This window comes from Anabrus simplex, chromosome 12 (genome assembly GCF_040414725.1).
Source record: "Anabrus simplex isolate iqAnaSimp1 chromosome 12, ASM4041472v1, whole genome shotgun sequence".
Taxonomy (NCBI): Eukaryota; Metazoa; Arthropoda; class Insecta; order Orthoptera; family Tettigoniidae; genus Anabrus; species Anabrus simplex.
Window position 1 is genome coordinate 26,469,027 of NC_090276.1, and position 26,662 is coordinate 26,495,688.

The 26,662-nt window shown below is 38.2% G+C and overlaps 1 protein-coding gene across 1 annotated transcript in view; it reads right to left on the reverse strand.

Moving 5' to 3' along the window:
• Lrp4 (LDL receptor related protein 4) overlaps positions 1-26,662 on the reverse strand; it is a 315,255-nt gene that overhangs the window by 32,028 nt on the left and 256,565 nt on the right. Inside the window, exons 18-25 of the mRNA XM_068229792.1 lie at positions 26,108-26,231; positions 22,972-23,131; positions 21,317-21,479; positions 21,041-21,174; positions 19,447-19,640; positions 17,681-17,984; positions 14,988-14,990; positions 5,955-6,271 (exon numbers count right to left, since the gene is read on the reverse strand). Of these exons, the coding sequence (XP_068085893.1) occupies positions 5,955-6,271; positions 14,988-14,990; positions 17,681-17,984; positions 19,447-19,640; positions 21,041-21,174; positions 21,317-21,479; positions 22,972-23,131; positions 26,108-26,231 (1,399 nt within the window). The remainder of the gene's footprint in view (positions 1-5,954; positions 6,272-14,987; positions 14,991-17,680; positions 17,985-19,446; positions 19,641-21,040; positions 21,175-21,316; positions 21,480-22,971; positions 23,132-26,107; positions 26,232-26,662) is intronic.

The window sequence follows — 26,662 nt, forward strand, 5'->3', positions numbered from 1 at the left end:
AAACTAGCCTGTGGACTATGATGTTACACACATTTCAAGAACTTCCATCAAGTTCAATCAATCATCAATGATCTGCATTAGGGCTATTGACCAGATGGCGGATTCTCTATCAATTGTTTACGTAGATTTCCCATAAATGTTTTCAAAGAACTTGAAAATTTATTGAATATTTCCTTTGACAACGAATTCTAATCCCTTACTTTTCATCATATAAATGAAAATTTGCACCAATTTGTCCTCTTTAATTCCAACTTTATCTTTCCTACTTTTAAAAGCTCCCTTAAGTTTATTCATCCACTGATGTCATTCCACGCCAACTCTCCACTGACAGCTCGGAACATTCCACATAGTTGAGCATCTCACCTCTTTACTCCCAAGTCTTCCCAGTCCGAAGTTTGCAATATTTCTGTAATGCTACCCCTTTGTTGGAAATCATCCAGGACAAATCGTGCTGCTTTCCTCTGGACCTTTTCCAGTTCTCGTATCAAGTAGTCCTGGTGTGGGTCCTGTACACCAGAACCATACTCTAGTTGGGGTCTTACCAGAGACTTATTCGCCCTCACCTTTACATCCTTACTGCAACCCATAAATACTCTCATAACCATGCGAAGAGATCAGTAACCTTTCTTAACTCTTTCGCACTCAGCGCGCCGATCTATTGGTGCGAGAGGTTATGGCGAGAAAGCTCACGGTGCCGATACATCGGCTCTGTCCTATTTAAGGATTTTGGTCATTTGCGTGGCTGTTAAATCGTAACAGTTGATCGTGACTGTACCTTAAAGCGTTGAATTTGCGTTTTACTCTACAGATTTATCCACCAGTCCTACAAATTTTTGACAAATGAATCTGTTGACCGTGAATGTTAATGTTTTGGTTATTTCAAGTTGTTATTGCGTGGATCTGTATTGGTTGGCTTAAGAATACAATTTGATCTTGATATGAGTTTAGTTTAGAGCAGGGCCTCTCAAACGCCCAAAATCTCACGTGTGTAGATCAAGGCGCAAGAGCTCCGTGCACTGTGCATCAGTGCCGCTCGGCATGGCTCGGATCAACGCTTCGTCTCTGGGCTACTCGGCTAAGCTCGGCTGTACTCGGCTCAACTCAGCCCAGATTTGGAACGCTACGGCGCAAGTGGGGCAGAGGGAGACAGGCGGAGCGAGCAAGACAGGCGTGAGGAAAGAGAAAGTAAGCGCTATTGCTCCAAATGGAGGAGTGGGGGGTCTGCACTCTGGTCAACCAAGCCAAGTCGTCTTTTGCACCGTGCACAGTGCATGTACCACGCGCATGCACCCTGAGAGACCCTGGTTTAGAGTATATTTTATTTCTTTGGTATATCGTGTGTTTGCTGTACTTTGCAAACTATAATTTTACTCCTTTTCATAACTCCGTTGTTGCAATTGCTTGCGTCATCTTTTTATCGTAATCGCTAGGCCATAATCAAGGCCGAATGAGGCCGGTATCCTTGAATTTTCAGATGATTTAAACAGTAATAATGACCTTCTTTTGCCGAAAGTGATTCGCATTATGTGAGGAATGACACAGTCACAGCTGCTCACCGTGCATCGGACCGCGAGGACCTGACATCGATGACCGTTACATGTACAGTGAATAACTTTGTGCCATGCTTCATGAATGAATTGCAGCACACACATCATACTGATATCAAATTATTCATAATTAAATGTTCTTTCGTTCAAGTCTAAGAGTAAAGAAGGAAGATGCAATAATGTCTGATTTTTCAGTCATTGAAAACCAAAAATTATTTTTTTAAATTTATTTTCAAAATTTAATAATTTTTTTGGCTTTACCAATAACAATACGTCCTAGGTATATTCATTTCCGAAATGATCATAGTTTCCTGTATTAGTATGATTTATTTTATTTTAATGTGTGTTAAACTGTTTACGTGTTGATTTTTTGTAATTTGGTTTGGAAAATGACAGAAATTAGTCTGAGTGTCTTCAAACAAGCTCCTCCGTATAGGCTGAGTGCCAAAGGGTTAACAACCTCATTGATATGATGATTCCTTATTTTAACACCTAGGTACATACAGTGTTCCCCCTCGGGAGAGCCTGTTAAATCCTAGAGGGCGCGTCCCCAGGTGGCGAACAGGGGGACCTTACAAATCAGTAGGAATGGTTGAAATACCCAATACAACCCGCGGACCAATGGGCAGCCCAGTTCCTGGGGCTTTAACATACTGGGTCACCCTCTCTCCAGGGGTCACAAATATAGAGGCCCCAAGCCCAGCGTATGGGTGAAGACCCAAATGGCATCAGCGGCAGAAGAGGGAAACTTTTTAGCATCTGTACTCCAGACGAGTGGATACAGAAGACATCTGTACTCCAGTGGAGCGGCCTAGAATAACACCTGGCAGTAGGTATAAAATGCCTTTAGGAGTGGCAATGCCATCGTAATAATAGCCTACACATGAGATGGTACTAGTAAATCAACCTCAGAAAAGGTTAGAGGTGACGTGCAGTTCTCAGGGTACTAGGAGAACTGTGAGAATTGGGTGACCAGTAACCAACATTAAGATAGGAATAGTAAATATTATGACCCTGACAGGAAAGGCGGAGGAAGTAGTAGACTTCATGGAGAAGGTGGAAATAATGGAGCTGAGTGAAGTGAAATGGAAAGGTAACGGAAGGAAGAAATTGAGGAAAGGATACACATTATACTGGAGTGATGGCCAAGAGACAATAAATGGAGTGGGACTAATCATTTCTAAGCAATTGGAGGAGTATGTTGAAATGGTAGAATGTGTGACAGAATAATGAAATTTAGACTAAAGATGAAGAATGAAGTGATGGACATCATACAAGTGTATGCACCACAGATGGGAAACAGAAGAAGATATTGAAGGATTATTGAAGAAATTAGATTGAGAAATTTCAGGTGTGGAAGTGGTTATTATGGGAGATCTGAATGCCAGGTCAGAAATGAGAGACAAGAAAAGGAAGAAGTCATTGGACCATATGGATATGGGAAAATAAATCGTGAAGGAGAGGAACTAGTGAACTTCTGCGAAAGAAATGGATTGATAGTGGGGAATACATGGTTCCAAAAGAAAAACAGCAGGAAAATGACAAGATAAGGGTGGGGGACCAGATCAGTAATTGACTACTTTTTGGTGGAAAGGACAAATCGCAGGAAGTTGATGGAGGAGGCAGCTTTACCAGGAGGAGCATTTGATTGGGACCATAGAGTTGAGGTAGTAAAATTACGGTTGGGAAAAATGGAAAAACTAAAAAGGTAAGAGAAAGTAAAAGAAAAGTATGGAAATTGAAAGACAAAAATGTACAGGAAGATTTTCAGGAGAGACTGAAATAAAAAATCCCAGTTACTGGAGTGGAAAATCTAGAAGAGGAGTGGGCCAATTTTAAAAAGGCATTTGTTAGTGTAGCAGAGTGCTTGTGGCAGGATGTTGGAATGTTGTGGTTTTCTCATAAAAATAAAATGGCATGTATCATATCTTGTATATAGTTTTAAGGAATACAACATTGAAGTTATGTGTAGGTAACTCAGATAATTGAGTGGAGTGGTTTATCTTTGTTTGCTTTTGTTCTTTGAATGTTTGAATTGCTTGGTGTGTGTGAAAGTCAGTTGTAGTCAACAGCTCGTAATAAATGGATGTGTGTGAGGAAGCTGGTGTTTCTATGCTATAATATGCTTACCTAAACCAGTGTAACGAGTAGAAATGAAGATATATCAACACAGGACATCTACAAGAGTGAAAGAAAGGGAGACACCTTAGTGAAATGAGGAAGTGAGGAAAGTGGTGAAAGAAAAGAAGACAGCCTAGCGAGAATGGAACTGAGATCAAACAGAAGAAAGCAAAAGAAAGGATCTCAATAGCAAATGGAGATGTACGAAGGTGGTAGGAGAAGAAAAGAAGAAGAGATGGGAAGAAATTACACAAAAAATGGAAGTGGATGTAAATGGCAGTAAAAGGATGCTGTATGGATGTAAAAGAAGAAAGAGGACAGAAAGAGTTATCGCAAAGCTAGTGAAAAAGAAGGATGGGGAACTGTTAACACACCCAGAAGAGATAAAGAGAAGAGAAGATGGAAGGAGTATTTTGATAAGCTATTAAATGTGAACAACTGTACAGGGGAGATAGAAGCAATATAGTGTGAGGACTCAACAATAGAGGATCATATAACAATGCTAGAGGTAAAGTTAGCAGTACAAAAGATGAAAACAGGAAAATCAACAGGGATGGATGAAATCAGTGTGGAAATGCTAGAGGCTGCTGGACCTGTTGGTATGCAGTGGTTGTACCAACTACTAAAATGTATGTGGAAACACAAATGTTTACCATACGACTGGGAAAAAGGGATAATAATGCCAGTGTTTAAGAAAGGAGACAGGAAAGTTTGTGGTAACTATAGAGGAATCACACTTATATCTCAGGTAGTTAAAATACTGGAAAGGACATTAGAAAGAAGAATGAGAAGAAAGACTAAAGGAGAGCTACAAGAGGAACAAAATGGCTTCAAGGGTTGAAGATCTACAGTGGACCCAATTTTTGGCATGATACAGCTGATGGAAAATAACTGGGAATATGGAAAGGATCTGGTACTGACTTTCATAGTTATAAAAAAGGCATATGATACTGTCCCCAGAGAGATGGTTTGGGAAATCGTGGTTATAAAGAGACTTGGAAGAGAAATGTTAGCAAGGGTGCAAGCAATGTACAACAACTGTGTTAGCAGGGAACTGACCCCAGTTGGAAGGACAGAATGGTTTAGGAATAAGACTGGACTAAGCCAGGAGAGTGTGCTGACACCTCTTTTGTTTATTATGGCCATGGACAAAATTGTAAAGGAAACAAAGAAAGCCTATATAGATAAAGAGATGATGATACTGCTATTTGCAAATGATGATGTGATCTGGGGAAAGAACAGATAAGAAGTGCATCAACAACTAGATCTACTGAACAAAAAAATTGAGAAGTATGGCATGAAAATCAGCACAGATAAAAGCAAGACTACGGTGATGTCAAGAGGTGAAAGGCAAGGAAAGGGTACTGTGAAAATTGGAAGTCAGAGTCTGGAAATTGTGGACAGTTTTATATACCTAGGAAGTGAATTAATGCAAAATGCTAGGGTGGACATGGAGATTAGCTAGAGGGTATAGCAGGGCAATGCATTCTACCAAAGTGTAAGAAAACTTGTTTGGAGCAAAGAAGTACCAAGGAAAAGTAAAGAGATAATGTACAAAATGTACTGTGTACCCCTACTGACCTATGCAGCTGAGACTTGGACTTTGACTAGCAGGCTAGGGAGTAGAATTCAAGCCAGTGAGATGAAATTCCTAAGAAGTATGATAGGAAGGAAGTTGAGATAGGAAAACTAAATGAGAGAATTGAAAAGAATATACAAAGGTGGTTTGGACATGTAAAGAGGATGGAGGAGAATAGAATTCCAAGACAGATGCTGGAGGTAAAGTGCAAGGGCAAGAGAGCAAGTGGAAGACCTAGAACAAGATGGATTGAATCAGTGAAGAGCGGCATAAGAAGACGAAATTTAGACTGGGACAAGTTCGTGGAAGAGGAATGGCGGAAGGAAAGAGGAAGATGGAGAAGTGCCATAAATACCCCGCACTTGTTCAATAAATTTCCAATTTCTTTGGAATCATTTAAGAAAAGGCTAGGAAAACAACAGATTGGGAATCTGTCACCTGGGTGACTGCCCTAAATGCAGATCAGTAGTGACTGATGAACTTGACTTTTCATCCCATTTATTATCATACCATTTTCCGCTGTTCATCTGACAACAATGTCTATGTCCCCCTGCAGTCACTCAAAATCCTGCAACTCATTTACTACCCTATACAGTATATCATCAATAACATCAAAGTTCCTTTTAAAATGAAAATGAAAATGAAAAAATTAAATACTCAGTACTTTATGTAAATCTTACCATTGTTCTACTTTGGTTATACATTACCTGATAATGTCCAGGTGAACATCAGTGTAGTAGATCTTCTGTTTTTTCCAATGGAAGTCGACAGCAATCGCGTTGTGAACATCAGGAATGGGTAAGGTAACATCCCACAGCTCTGGAGTATCTAGGGACACTCTGGCTAGCGTGCTGCGTGTGGCGAACAGTAAGTACGTGGAAGGAGGCGTCTGGCAGGTGCGCTGATCGTCCTGGAGCAGGGTACCCGTGGGACAGGCACACGAGTATCCACCTGGCCGTCTGAGACACAAGTGCGAACAGCCTCCGTTGTCGGTCCCGCATGCGTTCTCGGCAAAGTTGTCTACCTGCAGTTGGTGGGGCAGGCCAGAGACAGACAGACAAACGGCTGCTTTCACAATGAATATTACACTGAGCGAAGCAGCATGCGCAGGACGCAATCGGTCTGTTGCAAGCTTGGGTGGAGAAAGGGCAAGTCATGCTACAGAAGAATAATAAAGAGAATATAATGCATATAAAATCCTAAATGAGAGATCAGAGTTACTAAACTGTACAGCAGATAAGCTCTGCTTTCCTGTGTTACTGAGTGCAGCATTATGAGTGTGTTTTGTATATTTTATGATGTATATTTCTTATTTTTACTATAAGAACAGCACTTCAAATGTCCAGATACATAGTAAATCATCATCATTTTCCATCTCCAGTTTCCCAGGTGTGGTGTACAAGCACTCATCACTTCTTCTTTTCAAAGTATAGTTTCTGTTCCTCTATGTCCTCCCACTTGGCATTCCTGTTGCTGACCTCCGTATTCACTGTGTCTATCCATCGATTCCTTGGCCTCCCAACTGGCCTCTTCCCTTTTACTTCTCTGTCACAGTAATTCCTTGTTCTTCTCATTCTGTCCATCCTCATAATATGTCCACAGCATTCCAGCCTGCATCTTCTTCAAAGCTTGGTAACAGGATTTTTGATGCCAGCCTCCTTCCTGTTTATTTCATTTCTAATCTTGTCCTTCCCGGTCTTTTGGTTCATTGTTCTGATGAATTCCATCACTGTTGACTGGATTTTACTATTTGCCTTGTTATGTAGGGTACATGTTTTGAGTCCATAGGTGAGAACTGGAATGAAATAGGTGCACAAAAAAAAAAAAAAAAAAAAAAAAAGTGGTCAGTTTTTCTTCCTGGGGTATTTTCTCCTCCCTGAGCAGATTTCTCATTTGAAAATAAAATTGGAAAAGCTTTCTGAGTCCTATTAAGTATTTGTTGGTTTGCTTTGGTAACTTTAGAAATTATACTTCCAAGGTATTTGAAGTTAGAAACAGATTATAACAAAGTTCCCTCCAGGAAAATGTTTGAATTTTTGCCTTTTCTGTTGATAGTCATTTCCAACAGTTTTTGTTCTATTGATTTTTCTTTAAACTTGCCATTCTCCTGTACTTCTGCTTCATTTTCTCCCCAGATCAAAACATCATCTGCAAAGTATAAGTGTTATGCTCTTTGAAATGTTCTTTGACTGATTTTATGATCTGATCCACAACAATGATGAACAGGAGTGGTGAAAAGCCACTTCCCTACTGGACTTCTCTTTAGTTTTCAAACCAATTTGATCTTTCATCGTATGGAATGTAAATGAAATGTTACAATCTTCAAGTCATTCCAAAAAGTTCACACCATCATACCTCTATATTATCACAATATCATCTTTGCCGTTTAGGACTACAGTTAACATTCATCAGTCAGCCTGACTCAATTTCCAGTAGCCTACTCCTTCATCTTGGTGGACAAAGCAGTTCTTTGCTCTTCAGACCCCTTGGCAATGGTTCTTCTTCTCATTTTGTCTCATGGGGGTGATGGTTTTCTTTTCTTTCTTTTTTTTTAACATGAAGGTAATGATTTCTCATATTCACTGAGTTAAAACGAACCATGTCTTGAAAACTATGCGAGATGTCAAAAATTTCCGAGCCCATATTTTTATTGAATTCAGTATTTAAATATGATTTTTTTTTTAATTAGCATGACTGCTTGCACCTATACATGGGTATGAAGTAAACTAAGTCATCTCTAGACAAGATATGTTGACAGAAAGTCGTCATTGTCGGCTGCTACTCATTTCTGAGTATACAAAGTCTGCTGCTTACAATCCACTAGCACTCAGTGCTGTTTGGGCTTGTATTTTTTTTTTTATGAATAAACAAGCTGAGTCTAGAATGAAACATGTCTCCACACAGATTGTATTCAATGGATGGGGGAGGACGAGACTGCATCTGATGGAGGAGTACGCATAAACTGTTGTTTAACCTCTTCATGCCTGGAACACTGTTGCTCAAACAGTTCAACAGCAGTAGAGGTAGTTTACACCAAAGCGAACGATCCTGGGCAAGTGTGCTGCAGGTTTGAGGGCTGATGTTGTTAATGGTTTGTTTAAGCTGATCTTTATAACACTTTGAAGGAGCACCACGAGGTCTTGTGCCTGAGGAAAGTTCACCATCAAGGAATTGGTGACGAAGCCATACGGCACACACACCCAGTCTACCCAAGCTAATGGCTATTGGCAGAAGCATTATCTGAAAGTATCCAAGTGTGAAATAGACTTTATATTGTATGAAAGAATATCAGAGAATTGAACATTAGAATTGAGGAAATGTTGGTGTGATAATGTTTCACCAAAATCAGTTCTGAACGAGATCTTACTCCGCTGCTTTTCCCCACACACAGGTGGGTTCATGAGTGCAAATTCTGTTGCTTATGTGGACTTGGTCCTGTTTACCAGCTGGATGCCCTTTCTGATGCAAAACCTATGTAGAATGTTGAATTCACTAATTCACGTTACTGTGGTAGTTACTGTGTTGTGTGTACGTGAAGAGGAGTATATTAGTACAAACACCCAGTTCCTGAGTTGAGGAATTAACCGGCTACGGTTAAAATTCCCAACCAGTCAGGAATTGAACCCAGGACCCTCTGAACCAAAGGCCTTGATGCTGCCCATTCAGCCTTGGAGCCAGTTCATTTCTGAATGAGATCACATACCTTTCTGGATGTGGCATATCCCTTTCAGACTGTATACACACAATTGTGCAGGTGCTTTTTCTCAGATGTTAATTTTTATTTTGTAGAATAAACTAAAAATATATGTATTTAAGAGCATTTTAGTCAGTTTTTGACATACAAACAAAAATTCACACCGCCAGTTTTCTTTCAGGTCTGAAAGGGATATTCCAAAGTAAATGATAATTCACTTGCATCAAATTTTTACCTTTCAAAATAATTAATCAAAAGGCTATCATGCACCATAATCAATCAAAGAGCAGGGGTCACATAAATTGTGATAGAAATATAAAGTAATTCATAGGTTATGAAGGTCAGGATAGGAATTACAGGAGTTATTTGTATATAAGAATTAATTGAAGTCACATCCCACTGAAATACCGTATTTACGCGAATAATCCCTGCACCCTAACTTTAGGTAGGCTTATTTTGAAAAAAAGAAATGCCAACTTTGATGCAAAAAACTGCATCCCAATTTTGTGCCTCAATTTTTTTTTTTTTTTTAATGTGCGGGTATTATTCACGTAAATACGGGTATTTACGCGAATAATCCCTGCCACCATATTTACGTGAATAACACCACACCCTAAATTTAGGAGGGCTGATTTTGAAAAGAAAATGCCAACATTGACGCAAATCAAACCCGCACCTCAATTTCATGCCCCAAATTTTTTTAAAAAATATGCGGGTATTATTCGCGTAAATACGGTAATAAATTATCCATAAGCAGCCCCAGATATCTTCTATGAATTTCTTTAATAATGGAGCAGAGAGAGCAATGAAATTGTGTACCGTCTGTCCTCACAAAGTTATTCTTCAGCCACACATTTTGACAACATTCATTGAACATCTGGGAGCCCATTTGCTCACCATTCCATCCGTGATTGCACTTTCAGCATGCACTTCATAAACTTGGCAATGAATGCTGGCTGGTTCAATGTTTGATGCATTCAACAAACAAATCACTACGCTCACTACAAGATGGCAACACTATGTGAATGTCTTCAACGTTACATGAGGTATGTCAAGAAATGAATGAAGCCATTGCCTATGCTTAACATTACAATTGCAGCATTGCACCGGAAATATACAGAAACAGTTCATAAAATAAAGCATTACTCTGGATTTTGCCTCAATTAACTTCATTATTCATCAGATATGTTTGTTTTTCATACTACCTCTAATATGTCCTCAAGTATTTAATGCATCTTGTTCATAACTAGGGCTCAGATGTTTAAGATCTAACAATAGCCCAAAAAAGCAAGTAAATATGACCTTAAAAACGACTAAATATGACCTCAAAAGTGATGACGTAAAAATTACAAAATATGACCCGTGAATGATTAATCTAAATATGGCTATTTTAACACGTTGAGTGCCATACGACCCCATATGGGTACGTGAGAGTAGCCAAGTTTTTGAACTTCACGTCCCCATATGGGGTCGTACATTCATTCTAAATCGAGAACTGTGCGAACCCATTTGGGTGCGCAGTAAGTATGTGTTTCGAAGATGTATAAAGTCTCTTCCTGCCATCTGCTGGTTGTCTATTTAAAGTACGTGCATAGTCCACCTTCCATTTCTCAATTCCTGTTTTGGCGCAACCCCGTATGGGTACGTCAAGAGTGCTTTGTAGGGTGACAAAGTCATTGTCTATCTCACGCACGGGTTGTTTATGTAAGTGTGCAGTGCTCTGAGTTTCCTTTTCTTTTTTAAGTCGTTACGAGTAAATCGAGCAGTAAAAGACTTAGTGCAGACTGTCTGGAAGATATATCGAACAAGTCGGACAATGATGATGTAGTCGAAGTATATAGTTACAGTGGTTTTGAACCCAGTATACAGCAAATATCGATCTCGCATGTTCAACCACATTCATGAATTACAGTCTTCAGCACACACTTCCCCACTGTACTCCAGGTTTCCCAGCCAGCTGTTGCAACAATTATGACCATCTTGAACGATATATTCACTGGTTTCCCATGTGTACAACCAGCGCTGCCAGCTTCTCTTACTCAAATTGAAAGTTATACGAAAAAAATTGTATACTTATTCAATATTCCGTAACTACTAATTCTTCTTATAATATTATTCTGTTACATCCTAATTTACCAAATTCAAATGATTTTCACTACTTTATATAACTATATTCTATACGAAAATTTCCTATCCTAAAATCGGAATATCGACATTTACAAACATTTCCTGACCTTAAATCGGAGATCATACTTTTTAACGGCTCCAGTATGAACAAGATAACATATCTATCATAAGCAACAGCATATAACGCGTCCCCGCAAAGGAAATGTAAGTATGACCGAGCGTCGGGACAGTAACTACTGTATAAGTACGACCCCATATGGGGGCGCGTGTACGTGTACAGTTCGTAATGATCAATACGACCCCATATGGGGTCGCAATATTTTACCTAATATACATTATAAGTTAACCTAATATATCATAAATACATCTTCATATCAGCGGTCATTTGCTTGGTTAAGCCTGTGAACGTTTTGGCACCAGGGAGTAACTCGATGTTATTAGCTCACGGCACTAGACGGCAAGCCTATGAAAATCGGTCTGGCACTCAACGTGTTAAAATAAGTTATAAATCGAAACGGCAATTCCTTTGATACATATTTGTTAACTAAATTCTTTATTCTTACTTTCCTATTAATTTTCTAAATATATATGTTTAGCAGTTATTCACAGTCTATTGTCCTCAATTCACTTATCAAACATTTGTGAATACATACCTATAAAGTACTAAATTCGCTAAGATTATCAGATCACGCAACATTTTAAAAGTCAAAACATGTTTGCACTCTTCACTGGTGGTTTGAAATATGAGAAAACTAGAAATCAATCTATTTTGAAAAAATATTTTGGAATCTTTAAACCCAAATTACATTAATATTACTCAAATGTGTTATAAAGTTTAAACTGAGCACCACAAAACAAATTAAGTAGATGTCTTTCGATACATTATGGTAGGGCAGCAGGGTAAATAGTGCAGACACACATAACTTTTTCATTCTTCTCTACGGGCGGTATTGAAGTGTATGACAAGATTCATGTTCGAAGCATCAGGCGCGAAAGACCTCCGATTATCACTTAACACATTCTTTAAGAGAAGCTCCTTTCTACGTCACAAGATGTAATTGGTGCATATTTAAATAATATTAAATCACTGCTGTTGAGTATGCACTCATCTTGAAAAGTACTGGTACCTTCTCCTATAAGAACATCATTTATCTTGCACACACAGTGAAAAACTATCACTTCGATTAAGCACGTTTTGAAGACTCAGTTTTACATGATGCCAACTATTCCATGTGATTGTTGTGCTAAAAGTTCAACACTTCTCACAATTTCAACACTTGCATGAATTTCTAAACTAGCAGCTTATAAACAAGTAATTGCACTCGACATAATCCCAAATATGTATTTTTCATCTAAACAGTGTTGTGTGGCTGAAGATGTTGATAATATACAAAACATGTACCACTTTTAACCATTAAATTGCCTTAAGCAATCATTGTATCGACTAGGTGGAAAATAAATAAATACTTAGTTGTGAATCTATTGAAGTGTGATACGGACCATAAAGCTGATTTTATGTAATAATTCTAAAGTTCGACTTAATATATGCCAGACTTTCTGATAAATTGTTGAAAACAATTCCTGCACAATCTTGATAGAAGAGGCAGAGTATTCCACTTGGATTAACTACAGATGTGATATGGAAAAGCAGTTTTGTGAATACTAGTTCTCATTCAGAAAGTTGACAATGATTTTGCACAGCTACAGCTGTCGCCAAATCACTGAAATATGACCAAAATATGACATTTCTACAAAAATAGATCAAAATATGAACTTATGACAAAAAAAATTAGCCAAAATATGCATTTATATGACAAATAAAAATCACTTAATTGTGACGATAATCACCTGATTTGCACCAAAATCCAATCAGGCAAGAAAATAGAGACAAAGAAATAATATGACTTTTCCTAAACATCCGAGCCCTATACATAACAAAGTACTGTGAGAAAGAGACCCCATATATGATGCACGATTCGATGATCCATGATCTGATTTCTGCGACAGGTGGAAAGTGGATTCAAAATTTATAAAATTCATCTAGATCATTTCATTAATTTTTTTGTCTTTAAGATTATGTAGAAACTTCTGAGTACCAATTTTGATTCACATTGCATCCTGTTGCATCAGACTGGGATTTTCCTAGAAACTCATAAATGAACTTTGTGTCAACAAGAAAAGAACGTAATTAGGTATATCTTGCACATTTAATGGGTAGTAGATTTAGACGAGATAAATTTTATAACATTTTCCGATGACTGGACCAACTGAAGATAAGACATAAAGAGAAGAGGAGGAGACTGGAGAGTGATCACAGAGAGAGAGAGAATTGATAGGAGGATATACAATACACCAGTGCATCTGGGATTCAATGCAATGGGGGATAGTGGGTTTGAATCCCAATGTTGGCAGCCCTGATCATATTTCCCATTTTCACACCAGGCAATGTGATCCATGTATCAATGCTAATGTTCTGTTCCTATGTGTTTCCAATGATTAATGTATTATGTAGAGTTGTAGAAAATGGGTTCTAACATGGATAGGATAGATCATGGGAAAATACTGGCAAAAATGAGTGCAATTGGACTAGACAAAAGAGGGACTGATGGAATGCATTGCTATATTTCTACAAAATAGATCTCAGAGAATTAGAGTAGGCGAAGCTTTATCTGACCCTGTAATGATTAAGATGGGACTTACTCAAGGCAGTATTATTGGACCTTTATGTTTTCTTATATATATAATGATATGAGTAAAGAAGTGGAATCAGAGATAAGGCTTTCTGCGGATGATGTTATTCTGTATGGAGTAAATAAGTTACAAGATTGTGAGCAACTGCAAAATGACCTCGATAATGTTGTGAGATGGACAGTAGGCAATGGTATGATGATAAAAATGGTTAAAAGTCAGGTTGTGAGTTTCACAAGTAGGAAACGTCCTCTCAGTTTTAATTACTGCATTGATGGAGATCTTCATTGGGGTAATCACATAAATGGGATAATAAATAAAGGGCACAGATCTCTGCACATGGTTATGAGGGTGTTTAGGGGTTGTAGTAAGGATCTAAAGGAGAGGGCATACAAGTCTCTGGTAAGACCCCAACTAGAGTATGGTTCCAATGTATGGAACCCTCACCAGGATTACTTGATTCAAGAACTGGAAACAAATCCAAAGAAAAGCAGCTCAATTTGTTCTGGGTGATTTCCGATAAAAGAGTAGCGTTACAAAAATGTTGCAAAGTTTGGGCTGGGAAGACTTGGGAGAAAGGAGATGAGCTGCTCAACTAAATTTACTCGTTTGGGATAAATATTTCAGGTTCCCTATGGGAATCAACATCTATAGCATAAGTGGTATGTTCCGAGCTGTCAGTGGAGAGATGACCTCGAATGACTTTAGTAGACAAATAAGTTTGAGAGGTGTCTTTAAAAGTAGGAAAGATCACAATATGAAGTTAAAGTTGGAATTCAAGAGGACAAATTGCAGCAAATGTTCGTTTATAGGAAGGGGAGTTAGGGATTGGAAATAACTTACCAAGGAAGATGTTCAATAAATTTACAATTTCTTTGAAATCATTTAAGAAAAGCCTAGGAGAATAACAGATAAGAAATCTGCCAGCTGGGCGACTGCCCTAAATGCAGATCAGTAGTGATTTGATTACTGAATGGAAATAAAGCGTTTCCGGACCCTTGTCCATATAACATATTTTCTTTTTCTACATGTGAGGAATGTGACCTGATAGTCCTGGAAGGATTACATGATGATGATGATGATGATGAATTTCGTTTCCCCTACTTGCTTATGCTCCTGCTGGGGACGCACCACAGCGAGGTGTCTTTTGGACATGGTTCTCTTGGAGAGCGACGTAGTGCGGGATCTCTCCCGCTCACATCAGGAGTTGCATCTTTCCTTGCGTAAGCACTTGCTTCTTCTTATGTTTTAAATTTTTGTAATGTAACTTCAACATTATGTGCAAACATTTTCCCTGTCAACTCCATTAACCAAATCTTTTAATTTAAATATTATATGGTGAGGTAATTTGCTAATTACAGCCATCCTCATCTTGTGTAGACCGAAGCCTTTTTAATAACATTTTGTAAGCTTTAATGCAACATTTCCTTCTCGCTTGACCTCAATAACTCTGCTTCACTTTTCATATATCAACTGCAAAGTTGTTTCCCTTTGCCTTTCGAACTTTCCTTGGTTTCAAGCTGCTTTTTAATATATAAAATTTATTTATCTCTTCTTCTAGCTTGAAAATAGATATGGGACTAGCCCACTGCTTAATTGAAGAGTAAGTAACCTTCTGTAGATTTGGGTGCATTTAGCACAGTGTGTCTTAAATCTACTCTGCATAGTGGAAATGGTAACTATTTTACTTCAATGTAATTGTTTCTGTTTCAATTTTAATTTTCTAGGTTATATCATTCCTCCAAAATCCCGATTTGTATACGACTGTTTAATTGTATTTTATTTTAATTTGGGGCTTTGATTCTTATTTAGAAATAAATTGTTCTCTTAGAACCTTATTAAATTAAAGTCCACAAAAGTTTATGTATCACTCTTTTAGGGCCCTTGCACTCCCATATCATTGTCATTAGTTGTCATTTGATCTTGCATTATTCGTAATGGTTTTAAATTACCTATATTTAATTGTCTTTCTCTTATTTTTTCATTTTATTTATTTAATTGAATAGCACTTTTTACAGAACACGTTAAATTAATACCTCAATTCTTGCTATGTTTCTTCTTGTTCTCCGGCCACATCTGTTTCATACGTTCTGATCTCTGTTTCCGGAGCCGTTCTATATCATGTGGCTGCTTTCTTCTTCTTTCTTGTTCATTCCTGAAGATCACTTTTTGAATGTTGTCCCTAAATAACTTCCTATTATGTGTCTCCTTGATGTCAACGTTTGCTTCTTTGAGATCATTTAATGTTTGCGTAAACCATGCAGTGCTGGTTGTACTTTAAGCTTTATGATATTCTTTAAAATTTTGTTTTGTCAGTCTGTCATTATTCATTCTGTTAAAATGTCTGAAAAAACGACAATCTTCTTTTACGCATGGTGTGTACTATATTCTCCACATGTTCATAGATTTCTTTATTAGATTGTAACCTGTTATACACTGCTTCTATTGTCTTTGGGCCAAGAATGCTTCTACCAAGTCTTCTTTCCATGTTCATAATTTTGTTTATTTTACCTCTCCACATTAGCTTTAATGTTTCAGCTCCATAGAGAGCCTCAAGCCTCACCACTGTATTGTTTTTTTTAATTATCATTATTAACCAACACAAGGTTACAATCTCCCAAAGAACTGAAAGCTGGTGGTCACTGTTTTGAAGTTTTGTTTCTAAAATGATGATGATGATGATGCTTGTTGTTTAAAGGGGCCTAACATCGAGGTCATCGGCCCCTAATGGTACGAAATGAAATAAAAAAAAATTCAGATTCATCCACTGACCAAAATGAAATAAAAAATGTCATGAAGAATGAATGGATGGACATGAACCCTACAAAAAAACAAAAACAAACAAACAAACAAAAACAGTGGATTAGACACAAAAAAAAATCGTGAATAATAGTATTACTGACCAAGGGACCACTTATAAAGCACAATGATGCTTGATGTCAATAGGGGTGCAAAATCCATGACTAAGGCCCCACAGAATGGTACATGTCGCGAGTAAAGTAGAACCATGGTATTTGTCATTTTGGGGTACTAATCAAAAGTAGTGAAGACTCACGGTGTTCCACACAAGATGGTACTACTCACAAGTATTGTACTTCGTACAGGTAATGCAGACCTATGGTGTTTCGCACACAATGGCGCCACTTACAGCCAGCGCAAACCGATGAGTTTCCTCACCTAGGTGTACTAGTCACGGGTGCCGGTCCCACGGGCCCCGTGGTATTCCTCACATAGTGAGTACTAATCACAGGCAACGCAGACCCACGGTGTCACTCATATAGCGGTACGACTCACAGGCTACGCCCAGACCCGCGGTGTTGCCCACATGGGTACAACGCACGGGTAGTGGAATCCATCAGGCCAGGCTTTTTACTGCAACTAATCACAAACCTATTTCATACCAAGTTAGTGATACTACTCGCAAGTACATGCAACCCATGGTGTTCCCCGCATGATGGTACGAATCAAGAGTAGTTTCATGGTTCTAATTCAATCATCCCTTGGTCGCCCCTTGTAGTCGCCTCTAACGACAGGCAGGGGATACCGCGGGTGTATTCTACATGTGCGTCCCCCACCCGCAGGGGGTAGTGTGTTTGGTCCGCGTGAGGTATTTTATTTCCCTCAAGTCCTCCGGCAAGCCGATTAGGACCCCCCTATCCGCCACTTAGGACACGCCACGTGGGAGTATCACCTCTCCCCCTGCTACGCCTGCGCAGCAGGTTCGTGGTTGTTTGTAAAATGAAGGCAATTTACAATGCAAGCTCACCCTTCTCTCCAACCATTCCTAAACCAAGGGAAAGAAGAAGGATAAACAAACCAGACAGTGGTTACACTAGGGTACAAGGAGGCTGGTGTGGGGTATTACAAGCAACAAGGGTGAAGCAATGAGCCAGGCAAGCAGCCCGAAAGGAAGCTTACACCAACCTGCACAGACCGCACATCCATTAATCCTTCTAGATTGCCTCGTATTACGGTGCTGTCCGAGCCGTTCACTTTCTCAGCACGATGTAACGCTTCCGTCTGCCAGTCCGTCCAGTAGATGTGGTTGCCAACAATCACCAGACCGTACGGGTGAGGTACATCCGATATCACCACTCTTCTGTCTCGTCCAGCTAAGTCTGAACTTTCTATGGTATTGATCTTGGCATCATTCCAATATATCCTGCCAGCAGGACGATCGATAGCAAGTCCATTAGGCCAGCCTAGTTCGTCTGCAATAAGTGTCCTCCTGCAAACAAGTTTGGCATATTATTGCATGTTTTTTTTTTTTTTTTTTTTTTTTTTAGAAAGACAGTTGTAATCTTATCAGATTTAGAGAGAGAAAAGTTCAGTGTCAAACAAAACACATTTTAGATATTTACTCACAGTGAATTAGTAGCGTAAAGTGTGCGATATTGAAACTGCTGTAAATCGGTACTTTCAGCACATTCATTCATTGTCTGTTTAACTTCCAGGGTTGGTTTTCTCTCTGGACTCAGCGAGGGATCGCACATCTACCGCCTCAAGGGCATTGTCTTGGAGCATGAGATTTTGGGTCAGAGTTACAACTGGGGAGGAGAACTAGAACCTCGCCCAGGAGCCTTCGCCTGTTGTGCTGAACAGAGGCCTTGTGGGGAGATGGGAAGATTAGAGGGGATAAGAAAAGAAACAGGGAAAGAAGCGGCTGAGGTCTTAAGTTAGGTACCATCCCGGCATTTGCCAGGAAAAAAAGTGGAAACCATGGAAAAACTACTTTGAGGATGGGTGAAGCAAGAATTGAAGCCCCTCTACTCATTTGACCTCCAGAGGCTGAGTGGACCCCGTTCCAGTCCTCTTACCACTTTTCAAATTTTGTGGCAGAGCTGGGAATCGAAACCATGCCTCCAGCGTTTGGCAGCTAATCACACTAACCACTGCAGCACAGAAATGAAACGTCGTATGGCTTTCAGTGCTGGGATATCCCAGGACGGGTTTGGCTCGCCAGGTGCAGGTCTTTTTATTTGATGCCCGGAGGCGACCTGCGCATCGTGATGAGGATGAAATGATGATGAAGACAACACATACGCCTAGCCCCTGTGCCACTGGAATTAACCAATTAAGGTTAAAATCCCCGACCCGACCAGGAATCGAACCCGGGACCCTCTGAACCGAAGGCCAGTACGCTGACCGTTCAGCCAACGAGTCGGACTGCAGCACAGAGACGCACAAATACACATTTCAAGTACTGTAAATATTCTATTCCCTACCAGAAGTAACAACTATAAAATTTTTGATCCCATGGTAGAGATGTGATTCAAGTGAGGTGGATTTTCGCATACTTGGTTCCTTCTCATTACAATGCTTCTCTTTCAGTGAAGTGAGATTTTTCATTTTGTTGTACATAGCAGCAATAACATGAAACTCAACTAAGTATTACTGACATCTGTAAAGTTTTCCCATACAGAGAGCAATATCTAACAAACGATTGCTGAAACTCCAGTGTAGATGGCTGCATAGCATACCAACCTTAGCTGCCATGTAGAAATCATCTCAATTCATATGACGACAGATTTAATGCATTAATTAGAAGCCAGTGATCACTTATTGGGAAAACATGTTTCATTTCAAATTTCAAATTAATTTTCACACAGAATAGTAATTTTGTTTGTCAATGACAAGCTTACATACTACTTATTTATAACCATACACAGCAAATGAGCGTATTCCTTTACCTGTTCTTGCCATCCATGTCTGCCTGCTCAATTCTTGCGTTCTTGCCCCAGTCAGACCAGTACATTAATCCAAGAGTGTAATGTAGAGTGATTGCTCTCGGTGATTCAAGTTCTGACCATACCAAAACTTTACGATTGTGCCCGTAGAGTTCGGCAACCTCGATGCTGTTCCGGCCAGCATCTGTCCAATAGATCTGTCAAAAGAAATAAAGAACCATGAGAATCAGAGGATCTTTTACTTTTTCTGTTATTTATCTGGCTTTTCCCTTTTTCCTACACTTTCAATGGAGGGGACCCATGCTGCTCCTTGGCATTCCTTATAAATATGTCAGATAACTCGTCTTGATATGCCTGTCACAGTCATAATGTTATGCCTGCCCTTTTCAATAGTTTTACGAACATTTAATACTGATGCTTTGATCATTTGGCCGTATCTGGAACATTTTCAAATAATCTTGCTTGAGATAGTGCAACGTACAATTGGCCGTAGCTCAATACTGGTTCAACCAAGTAGACTACCCATTTTTCCAAGCGTTTGTTCCTGTGTTTATTAATGGACATACAGAAGGCTAGTCGACTTGATACCTTTCCGTCTGTACGTACGTAGACTATTTTCTCTTAGCAGGATGTAAGTTATTAGGAATGTTCTGCCATCCGTTGAGTTGGGGAAGATCAGAGAATCGAAGAGTATCTAGCAGAGAACAGTATTCTTCCATCATCAGAAGAAATGTATATTCTCTGGCTTGACAGGTTGAAAATGTTAGTCGCTTAGCAACCTGCTAAGTGTAGAATGTATTGCAGGCTAGGTAAGCCTTCATCTGCAATTACTGGAGTGGTCATTTAATGATTTGACCTTGAAAATAAATACATTTCCATTGACTTTTCAAGAAATGCAAGATTTTTCCTGTACTATTGAGATGTTTTGGAAGATTTTGGTACAAACTGCACCTTTTAACTCCTTCTGGTTTAAGAGCTTAAGTTTTGTGAAACATACACATTAGCATTTTATATATGCAGATTATGCATCAGCATAATGATTAAAAATTGATTCACACTGATTTCTAATATAACGACAATCAATTTATATTATTTTTGAAAAGGAAAGCCATTGCTACTGTTCATGCCTACAGTAAAATGAATCTTACGATTTTTTTGGAGTATTCGTGTGAGAAAATAGTCCTATTTTGCTGAGCAATTTAATTTGAGGGTGCTGCAAGTTGTAAACACACTGCAATAGCAACAATACAGCAAAGATGCAACCTGCCTTCGGTACAGTTCTACTCTGCTTTGGTGTTGATCACTCGCTTGGTGTGTCCTGGCAGCACTTACGGTGAACACAAGGGCATTTCATTTTTTAAAAAATTTTTTGGTTATCACTGACATTCCTTTATGTTCACTGGTCTAAAAAACAAAAATGGTGCAAAATTAAAATTTTCATTAATGTAAAAATGCAGACTGGATGGCATTGTGAACACAGGGAAACAGAAGGAACTGAGAAAACAAGGTGTAAATTATGGAAAAACATATTTCTACAAACATAAAAGTGGCGTTATACTGTATATATACTGTATATGATGAATCATGACTTTTTTACCTTTCTTCCTGTAGAGTCAACTACGATGCCATCCGCAGTTTCTAATCCATCAAATATAACTGTTTCAATATGTCTACCATCAGGAGTTGCTTTCTGAATTACATCTTCAGCTGTATCTGTCCAGTAGATTTCTCCTATAAAAATAATAATGATTTATTTTATTATAAGTTTTCCTATGATACAGTAATAAAATCAAGAAAATTAATATTAATTTTAAATAATATCTACTATTATATATCGGAATAAAACTAATATAATTCAAGAAACTATGATCACCAGTCTTGCGGTCAACATCTACAGCAATGGCATTCTTCAGTGGCGGGAGTGGTAGTACCACATCCACAATATAAGGAACATCAAGAGAGATTTGCCGTATGTCAACACGATGTGCAAATATCAGAGAATTAATTGGGCCTGGAGAACAAGTCTTCCCATCGGGCTGTAACAAAGAATTTGACATAATTAGAAAATCACAAATGACAAACAGTTCAAGGTGTAGATTCCTACAGTACCACCCTAGTTCATGAACCATGGGCAATGAATGAGAGGCATAGCAGGTGATTCTTAATAGTAAACATTCCAATTACCATACAATGCAAGAAGCAGGGAAATCTCAGAAATATTCCTAACCATGATCCTGCTTGTGACAATTTAATTCACCAGTAATCCTAAATCTAAATAGGGTTTACCTGAAAAATGTGATAAATGCAATTTTAATTCCTTTTAATATTGTAAATAGAGTGACCAACCATTCCAGTTTATCTGGGACAGTCCTGATTTTGAAAGTAAACATGTCAAGGTTATTCATTCCTCAGGATACCTCAAGTCCCAATTTTGGCTTTCATAATGAATGTGCTTAAAATACTTATTCAAAATATCTGTTATTTTGTACACTGTATGAGAAGAAACAGCATTTTCAAAATTTTGTAAATGAACTTAATTACAATCTACACTGTTATGGATTTAAGAAAGGAGAACTTCAAAATATGCCTTGGTCTTTCTCACCACACCACCGGGTATATACAGTAGCTGATAATTTAGGTCATCCTTCTTAAATATGTCAATGTTATCATCTTCTCACCATCTCAAATTCAGGATTCTATGTGACACTCGAGCTGGCAAGCAAGGGGATCTTTCGGTCATTGTTGCCTTACTCACAGTTCTTGTATATTGAAATTAGGCCCTAATGCATTACGATAGAGCCTCCAAGGCCAAGGCAGCAGCGTGCCAACCTGTCACCGCTGGGTTCTGTGGTTCAAATCTCATCACTCTATGTGAGATTAGTGCTGGACAAAGTGGAAGTGGGACAGATTTTTCTCTGGGTACTCCAGTTTTCTTTGTTATCTTTCATTCCAGCAACAGTTTCCAATATCATGTCATTTTGTCTATTGGTCATTAATCATTGCCCCAGAGGAGCACGACAGGCTTCGATCAGGTCAGGAATGGAATGAATGAAGCCCCATCTAGTGGCAAGGATAGGAATTGTGCCAGCTGCCAAAGCCTGTCTCACTCCTCTGGGGTAATGATTAATGACTGTCAGATGAAATGAAATGATATTAGAGTGTGTTGCTGGAATGAAAGACGACAGGGAAAATCAGAGTACCCAGAGAAAAACCTGTCCCGCCTCCACTTTATCCAGCAAAAATCTCACTTGGCGTGACCAAGATTTGAACCATCAAACCCACTGGTGAGAGGCCAGCGCTCTGTTGTCTGAACCACGGAGGCTCTTTTATGTAGATACATAATATAGATACGAAAAAGAAGAGGCAGAAAGGTAAAGATGAATCCAGGTGGTGAAATATTAGGACTACAGAAGGAGAAAAGGATCCCAATGGGTCAATACTGTATAAGTAAAGGAAAGGTATAAATAGCAATTCTTCATCAGAATTTCTCTACCTAAAATTATGGTTTGATAGTATATTATAACTTACCAGAAGCTGAATTCCTGTTGGACAGGCACAGGAATGTCCTGATGAAGGAGCCAGCAGGCACAAATGAGAGCAGCCTCCATTCTGAGAACGACACAGTGTTGGCACTGGAATCCGTCCTCGATGGAACACCCTCACATCCATAAGACCAGATATACCTGACCTAGAATTGATTTCAACATAATTATAAAAAGAGTGACAAATTTTATTACTACTTATAAGTAGGGCTTGGATGTTTAAGACCTAAAATAACCCAAATAAGCAAGCAAATATGACCTCAAAAGTGACTAAATATGACCTCAAAAGCAACGAAATATGACGTAAAAATTGAAAAATATGACCCAAAAATGATTGATCTAAATATAGCCATTTTAAAATAAGTTATAAATTGAAACAGCAATTCCTTTGATACATATTTGTTAACTAAATTGTTTATTCTTACTTTCACATTAATTTTCTGAATATACATGTTTAGCAGTTATTCACAGTCTATTGTCCTCGATTTCCTCATCAAACATTTGTGAATACATACCTATAAAGTACTAAGTTTGCTAAGATTATCAGATCACACAACATGTTAAAAGTCAAAACATGTTTCCACCGTTCATTGTTGATTTAAAATACAAGAAAACTAAAAATAAATCTATTTTTTAAAAGATATTCTGGAATGTTTAAGCCCAGATTACATTAATATTACTCAAAAGGCGTTAAAGTTTAAATTGAGCACCACATCACTGCTGTCGAGTATGCACTCATCTTGAAATGTACTTGTACCTTCTCCTCTAAGAACATCATTTATCTTGCACACACTTCAATTAAGCACATTTTAAATTTTCCATTTTACACTGACGCCAACTATTCCATGTGATTGTTGTGCTTAAAGTTCAACACTTCTCACATTTTCAATACTTGCATGGATTTCTAAGCTAGCAGTTTCTAAAAGAGTAATTGCACTTGATATAATTCCAAAGTTCAACTTAATATATGCCAGACTTTCTGACAAACTGTAGGAAGACAATTCCTGTGCAATCTTGATAGAAGCAGCAGAGTATTCCACTTGTATTAACTACAGATATGATATGGAAAAGCAGTTCTGTGAATACTAGTTCTCATTTGGAAAGTTGATGATGATTTTGCACAGCTACAGCTGTCGTAAAACCGCCGAAATATGACCGAAATATGACGTTCCTACTAAAATAACTCAAAATATGACCTTAAGACAAAAAATAGCCAAAATATGCATTTATATGACAGATAAAAGTCACTTAATTGTGACGATAATCACCTGATTTGCACCAAAATCCAATCAGGTAATAAAATGGAGACAAAGAAAAAAATATGACATTTCCTAAACATCCGAGCCCTACTTATAAGACATGGTTGATGTATCCAATAACATTTCTGATAGGGTATCAAGAAGGCTGGTATTTTCAAAAGTACTTTATGTTTTGCAATTCGTTTTACCATTATGATTAGTCTGTGTGATTATTCCAGGCTTGTATCCCCAATCTGATATTCAGTTCTCTTGGATTTCTTGCCTAAGACTAAACTGATGTCAGTAGGTTAGAAATCCAAGAAAAATGAATGTTAGATTGGGGATACAAAGCTTGAACAGATAGATATTTAAAGTATTCTGGATGTTTGTTCTCCCAGGATGGTAGAATAGTAAGTGAGAGTGAATCAAGGTGCAATAAAGCTAATGAAGAGAGCTCACAGTGGCAATCAACAGTATTCTGTAAGAAGGAAGTCAGCTTCTAGACAAAACTATCTTTACATTGGTCTGTTTTCAGACCAACTTTATTTTACGGGAGTGAAAGCTGGGTGAACTCAGGATATCTTATTCATAAGCTAGAAGTAACAGACATGAAAGTACTGAGAATGATTGCTGGTACAAACAGGTAGGAATAATGGCAGGAGGATACTTGAAATGAGAAAATAAGAACTAAGTTAGGACTGAATTCGACTGATGAAGCTGAACGCATAAACTGGCTTCGGTGGTGGGGTCATGTGAGGCGAATGGAGGAGGACAGGTTACGTAGGAGAATAATGGACTCTCTAATGGAGGACAAGAGGCGTAGAGAGAGACCAAGGTGACGATGGTTAGACTCAGTTTCTAATGATTTAAAGGTAAGAGAAATAGAACTAAAAGAGGCCACAGAACTAGTTACAAATAGAGGATTGTAGTGGTAAATAGTGAATTCACATACGTTTGCAGACTGAATGCTGAAAGGCACAACAGTATATGATATTTATCTATGTATGTATGTATGTATGTTTTTTTTATTTACACTGTTTACGCCCACAATGGAGCACCAAAATCAACCTTATACAATAAAATCTTCAAAAAAATAAGTACATAAAAAATAAGTTCATTTTTAAAACTTAATTTTATTTTACATTTTATGGCCTACATTGGACCAGTCTTCTTCTTCTTCTAATACTATTATTTTACTTTATTTTTATTTTTTGCTATTTGTTTTACATCGCACTGACACAGGTAGGTCTTCTGGCGACGATGGGATAGGAAAGGCCTAGGAATGGGAAGGAAGCGACCATGGCCTTAATTAAGGTACAGCCCCAGCATTTGCCTGGTGTGAAAATGGGAAACTACGGAGAACTATCTTCAGGGCTGCCGACAGTGGGATTCAAACCCACTATCTCCCGGATGCAAGCTCACAGCTGCGCGACCCTAACCACATGGCCAGCACACCCAGTATTATTGTTGTTGTTGTTGTTATTATTATTATTATTATTATTATTATTATTATTATTATTATTATTATTATTATTATTATTATTATTATTATTATTATTATTATTAATTTGATTTGGCTGTCATAGGACCACATGAAACAGTTTTCTTCTTCTTGTCCTCCCAAACTAGCTGGAGATGTTTGTATAATACTAATAATAATAATAATAATAATAATAATAATAATAATAATAATAATAATAATAATAATAATAATAATAATTTAATAACATTTATAGAGATAATACAATGAACATATTGTAAAATAGTGTGGAGATTCGATAAAAAATAACTGTGTGCCTGAGGGCTAAATGACATAATCAACACACAACAGAACTAACTCAGCAATTTCAGGCTTAGTATTGAGAAGACAATATTAAAGCATACCTGATGATGGTCCTGTTCTGTCCTGTCAGCTTGTCCGCCATGTGGATACTTGTTGTGTTCCAGTCTGTCCAGTAGATTTTGTTTTCAAAAACAGCCAAGCCAAATGGATGCTGTAGATCAGTTCCTTTTAACAATACACAAAAAACTGATTAATAATGTACTTGGAGAAATAGTTATTAGTTCTGTAAACTGTAGAAATGTCAACAATATATACTGTACCAGGAAGGCATAGGCCCTGGCACATATGTATTATAAAATCTTTATTCATGAAAGGACGGCTAAGTTACGATGTCTGAACAGCTGTACGAGAGAACGTTCTCGTCCCTACTGCTCTGTGTGAGGAAGACAGCATGAAAGGGGGCAAGGTTGAGTGACGTCAGCGCCACATGCATCTCACCTCCCCGTAGAAATGTCTCGAAATAATTTTTATACCTCCCAACGACTTGACCGATAAATATGAATGGAAAATTCTAAATTCCTATGGAGGGAATTACATATTTTTCACCAATAGAGCATGTCAAAAATGTCAAAAAAATAACAGATGTAAGGCTTTTC